Source organism: Euleptes europaea, chromosome 8 (genome assembly GCF_029931775.1).
Source record: "Euleptes europaea isolate rEulEur1 chromosome 8, rEulEur1.hap1, whole genome shotgun sequence".
Lineage (NCBI taxonomy): Eukaryota > Metazoa > Chordata > Lepidosauria > Squamata > Sphaerodactylidae > Euleptes > Euleptes europaea.
The window spans coordinates 25,962,761-25,982,246 of NC_079319.1; the positions used below are offsets into that span (position 1 = coordinate 25,962,761).

The window sequence follows — 19,486 nt, forward strand, 5'->3', positions numbered from 1 at the left end:
TTATCACCCCATGGATGTTTATGTCCCATAAATAAAGTTTGCCCTGCCATCAGAAATTCTCTTGGGAACATGCTAAATACATTTAAAATATGATTTTGAGTTGGATGCAACCTGTTTTCCTACTGTTGAAAAGGCAGGAGGGATTTCCTCTTGATCACAACCCCAAAGCTAACCTGGTGATCATGACACAGCCATGGGCAAAAGCCACATTGAATGGGGGCTGTAGTAAGGATATGAGTTAGGTGAGATGGAGTGGAAAAGCCAGCTGGATCCAGCCCTCTGTTCCCTCTATGTAATTTTATTAAGGATTCCATGGTATGTTCCTGAAGACAAATAGATGCAAATTTCCTCTTTAAGGGGATGCTTGTTACTGAAGAAGACTCCAAATATCTGTAAAAACAGCTGCTGTTTTCAATGTCTTTATCCCAGTGGAAACACTGGGGAAGGGTGTGTATATTCAGCAGTTACACGCATGTCTACTCCCTTCTGCCATATTGCTTCTGTTCCAGGAAAACTAACAATTTAAGCCCTTTTCATTTTGAATTCCTACATCATAAATTGTCTATACAGCCTTGTATTTAGCCAGGAGAAAAACCGCAGCTCTTATGTCAGAGATTTGTTTTGTTTTCATGAATGAACCATTCATACTAGAGGCTGTTCTTTAAGCAGATATTACAAAATCCCATAAATTAAATATTCAGGAGCCAAATGCACACTCAGCATAACTCTGTTGGCTATTGTGGGGTTGAACTGACTCCAAGTACTCATTCTGGCATAATCATTGGCATGTTTATCAATGGGGAAAGAAGTAGTGCAGGTCACATTCGACTCATAACTCCACTGCAAGCCTCTGGATATAAACCTGGGCCTGGCATCTCCTCAACCCTGCAAGGGCCTAGTTCCTATCAGTGTACAAAAGAACACTGCTAGTTTCAGGCACCCTTGTTGTAGCCTGAGGTGGACTGGCCATTTGACTGACAGGGAAATTTCCCAATGGGCTGCTGCCTTAGAGTAGGAGTTCCCAAAACAGTGCTCTTAGATGCCATGACACCTGCTGACACCTTTCTTGGTGCCCACCAAGTATTTTTAGAAAGTGAGTGGGGAGGGGCGGTGGCTCAGTGGTAGAGCGTCTGCTTAGCATGCAGAAGGTCCCAGGTTCAATTCCTGGCATCTCCATTTAAAGGGACTAGGCAAGTAGGTGATGTGAAAGACCTCGGCCTGAGACCCTGGAGAGCTGCTGCTGGTCTGAATAGACAATACTGACTTTGATGGACCAAGGGTCTGATTCAGTATAAAGCAGCTTCATGTGTTCATGTGAGTGGAGCCAGGGGGGACTCCTGCCCAGCAGGGCTTCTGATTGGCTGTGCAGATTAAAACAACATTTCAGAAGCAGCTGTCACTACAGTGTTGGTTTTACTCTCTCACTTTTCTTTCCCAGTGTATCTAAAAAAATTACTCCTCTTGTCCTCTGCACTTGTGCTTCCTTTGTGTGTGTGTGTGGCTCTGTCTCCCATGGTGGTGGCCATTTTGTGGCCCACGTCCCATAGAAGCCTTTTCACAGTCGCACCCATGTCCTGTGCCACAACTCCAAAGGCGCCCACAGGCTCAAAAAGGTGGGGGAGCCCTACCTGAGAGAGCCACTGGCAGCCAGAAGCAAGCAGAGCCAAGCCTCAGCAGCCCTGCCAGCACCTCTTGAGCCTCTTGGCTCAGACCCTTCAGCAGCCACACTGATCCACGTCAGCTGCCTCTTCCTTCACCACTGCTAGTTTGCGGGAGGAGGCAGTTGGGTGACCTGATGATCACTGTTGGTGCCATTCAGGTCTGAGGTGAGAGGCCCCTACTCTGAAACACTGCAGGGACCAGTCAACTTGGCTTAAAAGGTAGAGGTAGTCCCCTGTGCAAGCACTGGGTCATTACTGACCCATGGGGTGGTGTCACATCATGTTGCTATCTGGCCCACGAGCCAGCTGAGGCAGCCACCCCCTCCACTCTCAATCTGGGCTGGCGAGGCATGGCTCGGCCCCCACTAAGTGACATTTATGTCATATCCGGCCCTTGGACCAAGTGAGTTCGACACCCCTAGTCTACACTTTACCCCCAGCAAGCTGAGTACTCATTTTACCGACCTCGGAAGGATGGGAGGCTGAGTCAACCTGAAACTGACTTCTATCGGGATCTAACTTGGGTCGTGATCAGAGCTTTGACTGCAATACTACAGCTTACCACTCTGCACCACAGGGATCTTCAATTTGGCTTACTCTTGGGGTAAACTCTTAGCTTTCCACCCCTGGTTATAGCCCTCCAAATGTGCACAGTTCATCAGCACCAAGGGATCCATATGCCTCCACATCCTCAGTGCCTAAGCAGATGCACAACATATAATGCAAACAGCATTTGCAAGTTCAAACTTCACAGGGTTCAAATATCAGCAACAGCAGCCAGGGCAGCATTTTTTCCTTAAGAATTAAACGATTCTGCTTTGCTTTTCCTTTCAGCTTCCTAGCTTCTTGGGCCACAATCCAAAGAACTTCATGTGCCAGGTCTTGTGTATATGTCCAGCAGGATTTACTAAGAACAGCAACCACACAAGCTGCCTTGAAACTGATTTGATACCTTCTCCCCCAAATAGCTTGCATGCAGTGGAGTTCAAAAAAGACAAGTTAAGAGCCCTGTCAAGCACAAGAAATTAGAAGCCCGATTCTCCAGATTTTGGCACTGCTGTCTGTAAATATCTATTTTGACAGTTCCTTTCCAGCTTTTTGTTCTAGGATATATTCTTCCAGGATATGTCAACTTCTTTGAATTTTAATAGTCTTAAAATTAACAAATTAATGGCAGGCCTTTGAATGCAAGTGGGTGTTGCCACTTCTTAAGACTGGGTCCTGATAATTCTAGAGGTTTTCTAAGTTTGCACCTTTGGCTGTGTCCACCCATCAGAGGTTGCTTCGCTCTCCCTGCATGTTTTGTCTGCATTTTCCAGATTCTGGCTAAAACAGCATCTGGAAAACACGGGTAAAACATGCAGGGAGAATGAGGCGGGCGGAAAAGGCATGCATAATCAAAAGGAAGCCCCGAAGCAGTCGGTGCGGATTGACCGCGAGGAAACGTCCCTGCATAAAAGGTCCTAGATTGTAAAGTTTCTCATTCTGGAGAAGGATCTGAAGCATCCAAGCTCACTTCACTACTTAACAAATGTCTGATTTCATTCTCAGAGACTGTGCAAGATCTCTCTTTTAATGCAAACACACAAAGCCCTCAGGACTGGGGGGAACATGCATGCATACACAAAAGGAACCAGCTTTTCAGGAAGTTTCTTATCGACTACTCAGATCTGATAGTTCTAAGTAAACGTCCATCTTACCACTGTGCTTTGCTTTAGCTGCCCATTCAGAAACATCATCTTGGGCCCGTCCGTCCGTAAACACTACAGCCACTCTGGGCACTCTGGCTGAGAAGCGTCTGGCCCCTTCCGCTTCAGTGAAGCTCCTCTCGGTCATTTGCTTCAGGGCAAGTCCTGTCATGGAGCCTTTCCCCATATATTTCATTTGAGATACTGCTTTCATCATGTCTTTGGCCGTGCTGAATTGTTTCAGCGTAAATTCTGTGCGAACCTGAGTGGAATACTGCAGCAAACCAACTCGTGCAGCTTTGGGAGATATCGTAAGAAAGTCCAAGATTCCAGTTACGAATTCCTTGACAATTTCGAAGTTATTTTCTCCCAGACTTTTTGATCCATCTATCACAAATATGACATCAACTGGGCCTTCAGTACATTCTGTATTTTTAGAAATACCAAGATTAAACATTCTCCTTGTGTAATCATGGACATCTTATACTATTGTAAAAGTCATATACAACAAACAAGTAAATTGAAAGACCAGTAGGCAGTCAACCTATAAAACATCATGGAGAACTAAAGATGTAGAGGCAGGCCCTTTATGAGTGGCTGCTTCCTTCGCAGTCACCCCTCCAACAACCTTGGGTCTTTATTTTGATTATACTCCACCTCTCCAAAATCTGTTCAAGGAAATTACTACCTTTTATGCATGGCTGTTTCCCTCACCATCACCCCACTGACGACTTCAGGTCTTTGTTTTGATTATGCATGCCATTTCTGACCGTCAGAGGTCGCCTCGCTCTCCTCCTGTGTTTCCCCATATTTTGCCGGCATTTGCATATTTGAGATATAACAGGTCTCTGAAAATACAGGCAAAATGTGGGGAAACTCAGGAGGAGAGCAAGGCGACCTCTGATGGTCGGAAACGGCAGGCATAATCAAAACAAAGACCTGAAGTCATCGGTGGGGTGATGGTGAGGGGAACAGCCATGCATAAAAGGCAGTAGTTTCCTTGAACAGATTTTGGAGAGGTGGAGTATAAATCTCATTATATAACTGCAATTACATATATTGGTTTGGTTCCTAAGTTACACTACTGCAGCAGTGACCTCCCCTGCCCAGCAAAAGGATGAGAAGTGATGTGGGAAAAGGGGAATCAACTATCTTCCCCCCTTCTGCAGGCAGAAGTCCCTTACAGTGAAATCCTCAGCAAGTATACTCAGAAATTCAAGAAGTGAAGTCAAGAAGTGAAGGAAAATTGGTATAAGACGTTTTACAGGTGGTACATGACGCCCAATATGATTGCTCAGATGGCCACTTCGAAGGGAAAGAAAGGGGCGTGTTGGAAATGCCAACAGACAGATGGTTCCTACTTTCATGTTTGGTGGACCTGTCCGAGGCTACAAATGTACTGGAAGAAGACCCAATGTGAACTACAGAACATAACTAAAATAAAAATAAGACTGGACCCCAAATTCTTTCTACTAAGTATAACACCACCTGATTTACCTATGAGATTCAGAGATCTGTTCAAATATGCTACAACGGCCGCAAGAACTGTGTTGGCAAGAACCTGGAAGCAAGCGCCTACACCTGACATAGAAGAATGGAAAGACAAAATGCTCGACTATGCAAACATTGCCAGAATGACTTTTATGATGAACCGTACCCACAATGAGTCAATAGAACAGTTTAACGAGATATGGCCACCACTTTACACTTAAATGCTAGCGAACTAACAGATAAATATATTATAAGAAACCAGAAAATATAATCAGTTAAATGTAAATATATTAGATTAATGAAAATGCTTGGTAACTACAGTCTGAAATTGTAAAATGCTTTCAAACTTATCAGACCAAAAAATGTGTTTGTCTACATCAGATGGATTCCCCATATCCCCTCCCTTTTTTTCCGTTCTGTATCCTGTACTTAAATCAAAAATAAAAACTTTTAAAAAAAAGTATACTCAGAAATAAATCCCAATGGGTTGAATGGAACTTACTCCCTAGGAAAGGTGTTTAGGATTGCAGCTTTACAGTGCCACCCTAAGCAAAGTCATGTCCATCTAAGTCCACTGAAGTCAATGGGCTTAGAAGGATGTATCTCTGCTTAGGGTGGTATTGCAAGTTAAGCAGAAAAGAGGGTAAGGAATGTTTTTGAAGTAAAGGAAACAGTGAGTGTGGAATCACTCAAAATCCCATCTCCTCTACATGCGCTCTTTTCCTTTAAAAAGAAAGGGTGCCACAACAATGTTACACTTATGTGTGAGTAACATATAAGAAAAGGTGGGGAACAGAAAATACGTATCACAGGCATTGCTAAATACATTATTTGCTGAATGTATTACTTGGCTTTAAAACAGTATTTGGAACCAGCTGTGGCTGAATGTCACCTATGCACTGGGATTTCATGCGCAAGCTCCACGGCCCTGTGGTTACTATATTACATGTTATAGAATCAAATTCTGAATCAGCTGTATGGGGTTTTGAGGTCACTTATGTAGCTCCTGAAAAGCAGACAAGGATGATATGTAGTCTGTATCCTTGGATGATGAAAGATCCATATCAGATTTAAAATACAAGAAAAACCCTCATCCCCCTTTCTAAGAAAAAAAACACATGGTTGTACCAAAATAGGAAATACCCTAAATATAAAAACAGCAAATTTGGTCAGCATTAAGGGAACGGTTAATGCTCGAAAGGTATGAAGGATCTCTATGCCTTGCAAGCAGAGCACAGCTGAAGCTTGGAAAATGCTCATGTTGCAGAATTCTTAATTCCATGAACTGAAGTAGCCACAGTGCCAAGAAAGAATTGTAGGTGTATATCAGTTGATAAGGTCAACTACTTCTTGGTAATAATGCAATGGATCCTATCCCAATCCTACTACTCCACTGAGCAAAGTTTATTCATTTATTAAAATATTTATAACCCACCTTCCATTTTGGCCCCAGTTTGAGGTCTTCCTACTGTCTAAGGAGTCTTCCTCCAACTTAATGGCTCTTCCATTGGAGGAAGAGTCACTTAGAGGGTGGTTGGATCCACCTCGTTATTCCAAACACATTTTACATCTTTCCAGCGTAGTTACACAACTTCAGATTTCATAACACTTTTGTTATGAATTATGTTTTAAAGCCAAGTAATACACTTCATAACACTTTTGTTCCTAGAGGCACCTGGTTGGCCACTGTCTGAACAGACAGCTGGACTTGATGGGCCTTGGTTTGATCCAGCATGCTTTTTCATGTTCTTATGAATGCAGTATCTGTCAAGATCTCTCCTGGGCCAGACTCAGACCCAGGAGCAGACTTTGAGGTCAACCGGGGGGGGGGGGGGGGCAAGGACAACACCCAGGGAAAATCAGGGTCTCAGGGGACATCTGGCACTCCAGGACTTCCCCCAGAATCAGAGCAACAGATCCCAAGGCCTCGGATGAAGGACTTGCCTCTGAAGCCTCAGCTTCTTATGTTCTTATGTTCCAGATGATGCTGACAACTTGCCAGACACCTGGGGAGCAAGCCCCCTTTCTTATAGGCCTAGGACCTGGATCATCAGTCTCCCAGTCTTTCCCCCAACATGGAAGAAACAGAACCAGCAGACCCACAAGATGATGACAGCGCCAGGGTGGCAGCCCTTGTTTCTGATACCCTAGGACTGGGGCTCAAACAGGTCCTGGAACAGGTGTGGGTTCATCCTCTTCAGAATATTTAAATCTTGGGTTAATCAGAGAACCTTGCCAGTCGAACCAATTCACATGGCCAACATTCCTCTGCTCTACCTATGAATCTGGACCCAGCTAGACCAAGACTGTGACCTTGACCTCAGGTGTTACTCTGTTGCTCTGAAGGCCAAACTCTGCCACCAGCTACTGTGCAGATCCTTGCTCCTGAGGAACCTGTAGTCCACCTCAGAACCCTGGTGCCGAAGTCAGAAGAGTATCAATTCCTTTTAAGAATCTACAGACAGCAGCAGGAGAAAGAAATGTAGTACTATAAAGATGAGGCTGCTTACTTCTGCATGCCTTCCCATTCTCTTCTAGTATGAATCCCTCATGGCATTTACAGACATATGAATTGTTGTTATTCATGCAAATATGTTCACAGCCGTGCTCAATGGACTTGCAGAGGTCTTTACCTAAAAAGAGATTTAAAACCTTTAGAAGAGTCTATCAGTCAATATTTTTCCCATCATAAAAACAACAGCTAGAATGCAGTCAGGTCAGGTGTATCAGATCTTTTAACAGGAGTGGACTGGTAGCTTAGAAGAAAGGAAGATCTATCCACTTGGCTAGAGGTGAAACTATCTTGACTCTAACTAACCTCTCAACCATTTGGATGCCCTGTAGACTGGTGACTCCCATCAGGTGTTTGGCAAAAACTTGAATGGTGAATTTCAAATTTCTCCACTGTAATAGTGAGGAAGTTTCTCAAGCCCTTTGTGATTCCTTATAAACCACCTGACATTTGAATTAAATTGTCAGAGCTGGACCTGAATATCTGGAGGTACTCAAACATAAGGCAAATGACAGCGGAAGGAGAAAAGAAGAAACACCCAAACTGTTTTAATAGATTTAGAGATGTTTAATTATTGTGGCTTCATACACCCACCCAAATCCTGGAATTGTAGTTTAGTGATGGTGATTTGCTAGAGATCTCTAGGTCCCTTCATAGAACGCTGGATCCCAGGGAAGAGGGAACAAGTATCAAATTAATTTAAGTCTTCAAGAGCATACTTGGAACACTCATTGCAAATAAAGAGTTTCAAAGTTATCTGTTTACATCAGAAAGGTCTTATTTATATCAGCAACACTATTTATTGTAAGCCTCTTGGCATTTCTAAGTGAACACATCTTCTAAACAAATAAGTATGCAATCACATGGCTTGCAGGGAGGAGAGTAATTAAATTTTCTTACTTCTACATGTTTTCTTATCCTCAGCCAGCAGAAATCCCTCACGACATTTGCAGACATATGTATCTTTATTATTGACACAGATATGCTGGCAGCCATGTTGAACCGACTTGCAAACATCTTCATCTGGGTAAAGGTAAGAATGTGCTGGTTAAAACACTTCTACGAGACTTGAGCATTTCTTTTATTGTTAATTATAATAATTACAAAAATTGGGTGTTTTGTAATTATTATAATTAATTAACAAATTCCTCATCTAAACAGCTTATAACCAAAAAACAACAACTCCCCATGATTTTTTTTGTTTTGGTTTGGTTTCTTTCTGTATTGCAGTCTCTGCCTCTATTGGTTTCTCTTTTACAAGGCAGTCAGCATATTCCTAATAAAGGCATAGACTGAGACCAGTGTTCCTTACAGGAAGTGGGGAGAGAGGCTCTGTGTTTTCTTGATTGACTGAAAGCTGTAGCCACTAGCATCACATACATGTGTGAGGCATTCCAGTCCTGAAGGATATGGGATGGGACTTTGCCGTCCCCTGTCTTCCCAATGACTTCCCTGTTGTGCCAAATTTTCCATTGTAGTCTGCACGCCCTTGCTTGCCTACTGATCTCCGAACGTTTAACCCCATCCAAGCAACTCTACCTCAGAGTCCTCCTGCTGCCTATCTGCCCGGATTCCTTACCCTCCTTGTGCCACCAACTGCTCTCGCATCTCCCTTGTGCTACTGCTTTTCAATCCAAGTGGCTACAGTGCTGTGTTGCTGTTTGGAATCTTTCCTATTATGAGCGGCGGAGGCTAATCTGGTGAACTGGATTTGTTTCCCCACTCCTACACATGAAGCCACCTGAGTGACCTTGGGCTACTCACAGCTTTTAGAGCTCTCTCAGCCCTACCTACCTCACAGGGTGTCTGGTGGCGAGGGGAAGGGAAAGTGTTTATAAGCCAGTTTGATTCTTCCTTAAGCGGTAGAGAAAGTCGGCATATAAAAACCAACTCTTCTTCTTCCTCATCAATTCTTGCATAAACTTATATGTTAATCATGGGTGCCTTTCATGGCCTCAAAATGGGGAGCACCTTTATTCTATCTATCTGAAATTTGGCAATGTGGCTGTCCTCATGAAATGCTACAATCCCCCTGAGTTTTGTACAGTTTGAATGGAAAACCTTGAAGGTACGGACCCAAGAAAACAATAATGACACAAAACCATACAAAAACAACCCAATAACGAAACAGTCCCTTGTGGAATTAATAACAAAATCAAAAGAAACAAAATGAACTCCCATGTACGTCTAACTTCTACAGATTACAAGCCCTATCTTGCAATGAAGACCAAAGAGCTTACATCTGCAGGTGTGTCCATCATCCCTCAGTACAAATCCTTCATGGCATTTGCAGGTATAGGAGAAATCATTGTTGACACAGAGGTGTTCGCAGTCATGATCGATTGATTTGCAGAGGTCTTTACCTACAGGTAATTTAGATAATTCATGCAGCTCGTGGCACAAAACAAAAGGCAAAAAAAGAGGCCCAAATCATAGCCAGCTTTCATGCAATTGTTAACATGAAATTACACAGGAAATAGCAAGGCTGTATTTACCATGTAATTTCTGGAGGTTTCCCCTTCCTCCTTCAATAGGAACCACTGTATTTTTGGCACAGGCATTTTTACCACAGCAATGTCACATTCCCCCCTTATTTTTTATTAGTTTGTTTTGTTTAAATTGCTTTTCTTTATTGTATTACATGTGTTTTGTGTTCTTTATTTGTTTCTATTGGTTTCAACGGGGGGTGGGGGGAATTCCAGTTATGATTTTTTTCTTCACCTAATGGAGATGAAATTCTTGGGGATTTTACCCATCACCCAAGGAGTACTTCCCAGCAAAATTTAGGCAGATGGGTAAAAGGTAATCTGTTTTATAAGAAATTAAAATTCTCACTCACACTGTGAGCAAAAGCAGACATTTGGCAACATGAGAAAGGAAGCTGTGGAGTACAAATAGCATATAATAATAAATAGATCCTTGAGAGTGAATGCACTTCCGCATATGCCGAATAATGCACTTTCAATCTGGTTTCAATGCAGTTTGAAGCTGGATTTTACTGTGCGGAACGGCAAAATCAACTTGCAAACTGTCGTTAAAGTGCATTGAAAGTGGATTGAAAGTGCATTATCCAGCATGTGCAGAAGTGCTGTGAGTCTATCGAGTCAGGTAAAGAAAGTGAAGTGGTGGTAGATTTAATCAGCAAATGGAGCTTGCAGGTGACGGGAGCGAAATCCTTCCCTTCCCACATCTTACCTTGCTGAGTTCCAGTGCTTTCAGCTTGTTTGTCTCTTGGGCCAGCCCTGATACTGCATGTGAGCTGCTTTAGAGAAAAATTCTGAAAGAGGAGCCCAGTGAGGTTTGATGCAGAATGGGACAGGTCTGTTGGTTCACACGCTTTGTCTGAAAATAGGCCATCACCATTCTCACCTTCTTTACACATATACGATAAATTGTGTATCTCGGACATACTAGGATTAATAGTATTTGGGGTGGATTTCTCTCAGGGGAACTGCAAGGTAGCTTGAGAGATCTCAGATCTATGCTTATCACTGATGGTGTGCCCATAAACCTCTTCCTCCTCCCTGCGGATGGAAGTGTTCTTCCGCTGGCAAAAGCAAGTGCTGGATGCAACTCAGAATCAGACCGACCAGAAGGGGAAGATTTTTTTAACCCCTCCCTACTGCAGACCCCCCACACCGCACCCGGCTCTGCTCCTGGGAATTCTCTGAACCCCAACTGCAGCATGGCAGAGGTCATGGGGGGGTGCAGTGGGAGGGAGGAGGTGGAAAAGGTCTATTCTGTAAGGGAAGTTCATGGTTCATTGGCTACAACTCACTGAGTACACACATACTGAGACAGCACAACAGATGCTGATTACTGCTGCAGGTGGAAGAGTGGCGTCTCTCGCTTACTTCTGCAGGTTTTCCCATCCTCCGTCAGTATGAACCCCTCATGGCACCTGCAGACGTAGGAACTGCCATCACTGACACAAAGGTGGCCACAGCCGTGGTCAACCGATTTACACACATCTCTACCTGAAAACAGACAATGCGTTTTTGGTAAAATATCTGTAGCCAGGACAATGTTTGAAAATCAACACAAAGACTGCAAGTTCTTACTGGAGGGGGAGCATCCGCTATGCATGCAGAACAGGGTTGCCGATCTCCAGGTACTGGCTGGAGATCTCCTGCTATTACAACTGATTTCCAGCCAGTAGAGATCAGATCACCTGGTGAAAATGGCTACTTTGGCCATTGGACTCTATGGCATTGAAGTCCCTCCCCAAACCCCACCATCCTCAGGCTCCACCCTAAAAACCTCCCACCAATGGCAAAGAGAGACCTAATGCAGGAGGTTCCAGGTTCAAGCCATGGCATCTCCAGTTAAATGGCTCAGTACCAGCTGATATGACAGCCCCTCTGCTTGAGACCCTGGAAAGCTGCTGCCAGTCAGAATCGACAATATTCACTTTGATAGACCAATGGTTTGAGTCAGCATAAGGCAGTTCCATGTGTTCAGTCTTCTGCTCTCTTTACCAACAGCTTCTCCCTCACCGTCCCAATCTGGTTCTGGATCTCCTTACACACAGTCCTAAGGAGGGCTGGCTCTGGTTAGTACTTGGATGGCAAGCCCTGACCCTGGACAGACCAGTCTGGCTCAATCTTGTCAGATCTCAGAAGCTAAGCAGAGTCAGCCTTGTTCAATATTTAGATGGGAGACCACCAAGGAAGTCCCGGGCTGCTATGCAGAGGCAGGCTGTGGCAAACCACCTCTGTTAGTCTCTTGCTTTGAAAACCCTATGGGGGGGGGGTCACCATAAACCAGTTGCAACTTGATGACATTTTCCACCGCTGTCATTTCATAGTAACGCTTACAAAAAAAATTTACGAGCCAAGTCTGCAAATACCCCCTCCTCTTTCACAAATGGTAGATGTAAGTTAGTCACAGTAACAGTTTTGTAATTAATTACGCTTATACAACCTGCTTATTTGATATAGAATCAAGTTAACGGGGTAGAGAAAACAAAGCTTACGTTTACAGGTTTTCCCATCACTACGCAGCACATATCCTTCAAAGCACTGGCATATGTAAGATCTGTCACTATTCACACACGTATGCTCACAGCCATGGTCACTCAGCAAGCAATAGTCTATTCCTGAGAAGGAAAGGAGGTTGTCAGTAGAAAAAAGTATCCCATTATTTCAGGTTGGATCCAGACTGAATTGTTCCATCAGCAGAATGGAACTCCCCCTCCTCCCACTGCAGCCCACTGATCTCCATGAAATGCTACTCCTGGGGGGTGGGGGGTAGGAAGTAGTAGTAGGAAGGAGAACCTGAGGATTCATGATTTAGCCTTCACTGTACAGAATGTGAATAAACTAGAAAGATTTTTCCCCCTCCAGTACATCTCATTTTACAGCACGTGAAATTTCTCCTGATTTAGTGGTAAAGTGCCAGATGGATCAACAGGAAGATGTCGCATACAGATGAACCGTGTCGCTCTCAGGCAGAACTCCAATGTACACAGTTTATCTGCTGTGAAGTACCACTTGATTATTAGATGGCAGATTTGCCACCAAGATGTTCCAGTAACTGATGAAGGATGCTTTGCCTGCATATAGTTACAGACACTTGCGCCCTAAGCATTTTTATGCTAGCACTAGAATAAAGTATTTTGATTCCGCTGCTGATTTGAGCATCTACTTTCCTCTGTAGCAATTAAGTAATATGACCCATGAGATTTTTTTTAGCAGGAAACTCCGAAGTAGAACAGAGCCTGCTTCCAAATAATAAGTGGGGCGAACTGGCAAGCAGAAGCGGCATCCCAGAGGGATAATCATAAGATCAGGGCTTAACAGACACAAGTCCAGAGTTAATGTAAAATGTTAGAGCTTTTGATGGAAATCCCAAGTGCTGCCTGAAGAAAAATAAAACCCCATGAACATTTTCCCTGCTACTCAGGAAAAAATCTTTTTCCATTTGGTAGGTTAATAAAACTATTTTAAAAGGCCTGTTGCATTTTTTCACTAGCACAAATTCAAACAGACACCCTGGATTGGATTAGAACAACCAGCACCAACCCTTTCTCCTAAAATGCGCTGTTCCTTAAGCTTATGTTTCCTGTTTTTCCCCCCCTCTGGGTTATAGCTTTACATTTCCTCTCTGCTCAGCTGAGGGTCTTAACAAATGACTCAAAAACAAATCAGGATTTTATCTTTAGCTGTGTGCTCACCTAGTTCTGGTATCACAAGAACCTACCCCAATGGGGTAACAGCACTGCTGTAGCAGACATTCACATGGATGTGTTTATTAAAATAATGTGTAGTCTGGCTTTCTGCTTTGTTGATATCACAAAGTAAATACAGTTTTTAATCTTGAGCTTTTCCAATTAATTGGCATGAACTATACAAAGCAAAATGAGTACCTTAAATCAGCTTTCTTCTCTCTGTTTAATTCTATAGAGTACCCCGATCAAGAGACTCACGTGAACAAGTCTTTAGATCCTCATTGATGATGTACCCTTCAGAACACTGACAGACAAAGGACTCCCACGTGTTCACACACAGTTGCTCACAACCATGGTTGTTCTCAGCACAGTGGTCCACTCCTGAACCAGGTGTTAGCAATGAAAAAGAATACAGTGCAAGTTTAAAATCTCCCAATCCAGATATGTAAAAACCCAGCAAGAGCAAAGAATAAAATATTTTAATAATTAGACTGTTAAGTCCGCGTGGGAAGGATTCACGAGATCAGATACGGAGTTCAACAACACAGCTTTATTTGATTTCAGCACAGAATTAACTTACACACTGAACGTGCCCTGCTTATATGCCCCCCTGGCTGCCTGCGGCCACTCCCCCATGATCCATGATGGGACATGCTGGCTTAGGGCCAATAGGATCCGTTTGCTTAGCCAATAGGGCGAGCAGGGTTTAGGATCCTTCATGCGGAACTCAAGCTCCTAAGTCTCCCCTTGCTTACTACCCTACTAATACATACACAACATAGACATTCCATATAACTACTGCTTTAAGTTTTTTGAGCAGGAGTTCAACTTGACAAAGTCCTTACCACGTAGCAGTAGTGGTAAAATTTGGGCTCAATTAAAGTCAAAAGATTTGATGGCACAAGGGCTACAATTTCAGTGTCAAGTGAGGAAACGCAACACCACCGTTTTGCACATTATCCCGGTTACACAGCTCTGAAAGAGGACGTTTCCAAGAGAAGAGAGAAACGCCAGATACACACACACAGTACAGACTAATTAATCTTTAAAGGCTGGACTGTGGTCTCATGAGAAAGAACAACTGGGAGGCGCAGCTGATACGTGCTTTTATGAATGTACAGCATAACTGTGCTGGCTCTGGTAATACAGAGCAAAGCACATTTTTGGAAAGAAAAACAGATCTGAAAGGCAAGGGGAAAGACTTCTCTCAGTCAAGTTGCCCCTTTAGTTTACCGCTCGTGGACGTTCTTCAGAATTTTTACAGCTCAGTCTCAGGGCCAGTTCAAATAGTAAAAAAGTCTCAGGCCATTTATGCAGGATCAATTTTGATGCTTGCTCAAAGCTGCTTTTTTAAATCCACCATTTAAAATGACTATTCACTGTCCCGATGCAAGAGGAGAAAGTCAAACAAATTCCACCCCCCACTCGCCGGCTCCTTCATTCCTTCGTTTGCATAGTCATTAGCAATGGTCATTTGCATAGCTAAGCTGCAGCTGTGATTTTTCATGGTTCCTTCAGTAAATGCTACAATGCGGGGGGCGGAGCAAATACAAACGTTCGCGTTAAAGGGGCTCTCAAGAAATGCAAAACAGGTATGTGCAGGCTACGCGGTGATGGATGGAATGACGGTTCAGCATGAAGAAATCAAAAAAATATGCAGGGCACTTCAGCCTGGAACAAGCTGCTAATTACCAAGCATAAACAGCCTCAGTGTTATCCTTTTGGACCATCCCTGGTTATAAAAATGGCATGGAGAAAGGACCTGCATAAGCTGGCCCTTATACAGACACACTGGCATTTGTGGTTTCCATGACTGCAAAAGAGGCCATTCACTTATGGAAATGCTCTTGCTCAAAGGTGTTATGTGAGGATATTTGAGTACTTATTTTATTTACTTCATTTTTATCCCACCCTTTCTCCCCAATGGGGACCCAAAGCAACTTACACCATTCTCTTCCTCCATTTTACCCTCACAACCACCCTGGGAAGGAGGTTAGGCTGGCTGAGAGTGTGTTACTGGACCAAGGTCACCCAGGGAGCTTCGGTGGCAGAGTAGGGATTCGAACCTGGGTCTCCCAGATCCTAGTCTGGCACTCAAACCACTACACCACAGTGGCTACTTCTTTTATTATCAGTCACGGGTACTTAAGTACCAGCCATTACCTTCCGTTTGTACTGCAGTGCAATTGTTACATTGTTCAAGGAGGAAAGGCACCCACAGAGAACAGTGAAACACATACTTGATAGATTAAGAGTCAATCTTTAAGTTACAAAGTCCTTGTGTTCGTTGGGGGGACAATACTAGGGCTGAATCATACATGCCATGGGAGTTTTGTGCCATCCAGATATATTGGCACAACCGCTTACAACTGTAGTATGTGGTTAAAAGCAGCTTCAGCCTCCACCCGGGTTCAATCCCCGGCATCTCCAGTTAAAGCAGGGGTGGGGAACCTTTTTTCCACCAAGGGCCATTTGGATATTTATAACATCATTTCCGGGCCATACAAAATTATCAACTTAGCCTGCTATATTTGGTCAAACATTTAGCCAAGAGGCACAACTGGAGATGGCTCAGTGTCTGCCACATGGTCAGGGCCGGATTCTACAGCCAGCTCCTGCTACCTCCGCCTGCAGGGATGAAATGAGGACACACTGGCTAAGAACTCGTCCCTGCGCATTTTGGCCGTGCCCCCTTTAACCCCTGCATTGTCCCCACTTCCGCCCCCAGCCCTCTTGTAGTACAGAGGGAGTACGTTTATCCATGTCACGGGTGGGAAAGGGCTAACACAGTTTCTTGGGCAGCCCTAGCAGCTCCATAGCTAATGACTCTTCTGCAAGGGGGAAAGAAGGTTCCTTTTCTCAGCAAAACAAAGTCACATCTGCCTTGAATAGAGGCTATTCCTGTCTGCAGGAGGGGGTGGATCGCCAATCTTAGATCCTTCTGAGCTAGAGATCTGCCAGGACCTACGAAGGGCCAGACCAAATCATTTCGCGGACCTTATACGGCCCCCGGGCCTGACGTTCCGCACCCCTGAGTTAAAGGGACTAGGCAAGTAGGTGACGTGAAAGACCTCTGCCTGAGACCGTGGAGAGCCGCTGCCGGTCTGAGTAGACAGTACTGACTTTGAAGGACCAAGGGTCTGACTTGGTAGAAGGCAGCTTCATGTGTTATTTTAATGTCTTCACACTGTCCCATGGAATTTCTTTTGGCTGCACTGAAAAAAATTATCCATAGCCCTGTAAGTAGCAGCTCCTCTGGACAGTCTGAAGACTCTCTCTGTCTGTCTGTCTGTCTGTCTGTCTGTCTGTCTGTCTGTCTGTCTCTCTCTGTCTGTCTGTCTGTCTGTCTCTCTCTCTCTCTCTCTCTCTCTCTCATTTTTTTTTTAAATAAAGCATACATTTTCAGGAATCATTCCCAAATTAACATCCTACACAGTTACAAATACTGTTGGCTTAAACAAGTGAGATTGATGCTGAAATATCTGTTGGTTTTTAGTAAGTTCCAGTTGGCACAGTCTCCATTTTCCATGAGTTCATTTATCACAAACAGAGCAGTTCTCAGAGACAAGTAAATTGTGCAAAAAATCCACCCAAACTCTTAAGATAAAGAAACCGCTACACATAATGGTATTCTGCTTGGAAAATAGAGCTGCAGGAGAAATAAAAATACCAAGTTCGATAACACAATTCTGTAGTGTTTATGCTGAAGCAGCATAATGATAACTCTGTAGATAAGCAGGCTTTTGCAGTTTTGGACCCTTCCCTTGTTTTGACACATCAGCAAGCAAATTAAAAGCTCTTAATAGTAAATGAGAAAGACAGACAAAATCTGCAGTTATCTAGATTCTTGCACAATTTAAAATAGCAACCCACTCTCTGAAAATCAGGTCAAGGTATTAATGATTATTACAATATAGTGCAGTTTTCAAGTAGATTACTGTGAACTAGATCCTAACCATGTTTTCCATTGGTGGCAGAAAAAGAAGGCACTTTTTGCTGATTCCTTCCTCCCCCCATTGCAAAGCTGCTCTGCAATATTGTGATCCACAGAGGTACAATTCTGAGGGGCAAAGTAAGTTGCAGCGGGAGAATAACCGGGAAGTTCTCTTCCGCATGTGCTGCTCTGTTCATGTTGGATTCACCCCTCTGTTTTTTACATCAGGTGATTAAAAAAAACGTATAAAAGGAAAAAGGAAATAACAAAATCGAAATAAAATATAACAAGATGTGCATTACCCGTGCTTTTTTTTACAAGTTTAAGCGCAGTAGACTGCTAAGGAAATTAAAGTATTTTTGAGAAGTACTTTTTCTACTAAACTGCCTTTGTATGTGAAGTTGCAAATATGGATCAACAGCTATATTCAGGAAAGCCCGAACAACAAAAAGTAAACAGATAGGCCCAGATACAATGCAAAGATGCGCCCATTCTTATTTTTTTAGTGACTGTATAGATGTTTCACACACACCTTGGATTATGCACTATCAGTGCCTTTTCAATGCTCTTTAGCAATTGTTTGCAACTGGATTTTCTAGTGCTAAGGTGCACTGAACGTGCATAATTCAATGTGGGAGAAAGCAGTCTAAACTGTTTTATTATAGGAAGCACTTTTAAAGATGAAGACCTCAACAAGCATTTGCAACAAGCATTTTATTCACTAGGTAAACATACACAAGTCACTAATACTATCTCAGTACCAACGACTACTGCTGGACTTACAAAAGCCCATATTTACAGAAGTTCCAGCATGCTTGTTTTTTCCAAAGCCCAGTCTTCAATACAAAGCATCTCCACCAGATGGTCCGACATACTCACTTCTGCACGTCTTACGGTCACGGTTCAGAGTGTAACCAGTTTGGCATCTGCACGTATATGAGTCTTCAGTGTTAACACATTCATGTTCACAGCCATGTTTTCCCAAAGAACAGAAATTTATTCCTACAGGGAAAGGAAAGATAATGCTTTTTAAAACAGAAATTAAATTAATTAAAACGAGTACATAAAGCTATTAACATCACATCTTCCAATTTGGTCTTACCAGCCAATGAAATAAATAATTATTTCTAAGCTTCTAAGTAATCACGGATTTGCAGGGGTGATTATTTGAAAGATTTCTAGACCAAGACACCTATTCTATAAATATCTGTGTACTACAGATCTGGCATAAAAATGGTATGGCTTCTGCCATTTTAGAGTCCTTTGCCTTTTGTATTATATTCTCCAAAGTACACAAATCTCATTTCTGACAACAAAGGTAATTTTTGCATGGGAGTTTTACCTGAGGTTCGTTGCTTGCTGGACCCACACTTTCTTGTTGGAAATCTATGCACCAGTAGTCTGCAAGCTCAAATCAAGTCCTGCCCCTTTAAATGCTGCTTTGTAATTGGCTTACTTTGTAGTGCTTACTGTGACAGAAAATTTCCCCAGAACACACAGAAACCCAATTGCTGCATAAAAAACATTTTAAGAGCAACAAGAATAACAAAAAGAAGGAGCAATCTGAAAGGGGGGGGGGGAGAAATCCAAGCCTCAGTTTTAAAGAGTTTTTCTTCTGCTCAGAGAGAACTCTGAGGAAGCAGGAAGTATTTGAATCCCCGTCTCTTTACACGCTACTTTGTAAGTGGCTGTGAGCGAAACCAAGCTTATGTGCTCCGCACTTTACCTTATGCATGGGGATTTCACCTGGGCTTTTTTCAAGGAAGATGGATTTTATCCTCACAGCAGCCCTGTTAGGTAGGTGAGGCTGAGCGTGTTTGACTGGTCCAGAAACACCCAGTGAGCTTCCATAGCAGAGTGGACATTCGAACCTGACTCTCATATTCCATCCCCACTTGCATTGCAATCCTAAACAAATCTAACCCTTCTAATCCAATTGACTTCAAACTGCTAGTTTTGCACTCCTGAAGCCACAGCAACATTTTAAAAGTTGCGCAATGCTTTTGAAAGTTGCCTAGGCTTGGAAGATCA

The 19,486-nt window shown here is 43.2% G+C and overlaps 1 protein-coding gene and 1 non-coding gene across 2 annotated transcripts in view; one reads left to right on the forward strand and one right to left on the reverse strand.

Annotated features, from left to right (window-relative positions):
• The window catches only part of MATN2 (matrilin 2), a 59,078-nt gene that overhangs the window by 8,139 nt on the left and 31,453 nt on the right, over positions 1 to 19,486 (reverse strand). Inside the window, exons 7-14 of the mRNA XM_056854885.1 lie at positions 18,335 to 18,457; positions 13,780 to 13,902; positions 12,328 to 12,450; positions 11,207 to 11,329; positions 9,593 to 9,715; positions 8,253 to 8,375; positions 7,351 to 7,473; positions 3,362 to 3,775 (exon numbers count right to left, since the gene is read on the reverse strand). Of these exons, the coding sequence (XP_056710863.1) occupies positions 3,362 to 3,775; positions 7,351 to 7,473; positions 8,253 to 8,375; positions 9,593 to 9,715; positions 11,207 to 11,329; positions 12,328 to 12,450; positions 13,780 to 13,902; positions 18,335 to 18,457 (1,275 nt within the window). The remainder of the gene's footprint in view (positions 1 to 3,361; positions 3,776 to 7,350; positions 7,474 to 8,252; positions 8,376 to 9,592; positions 9,716 to 11,206; positions 11,330 to 12,327; positions 12,451 to 13,779; positions 13,903 to 18,334; positions 18,458 to 19,486) is intronic.
• TRNAA-AGC (transfer RNA alanine (anticodon AGC)) lies at positions 1,108 to 1,176 on the forward strand. The gene has a single exon. It is a non-coding gene; the product is annotated as a tRNA-Ala (tRNA).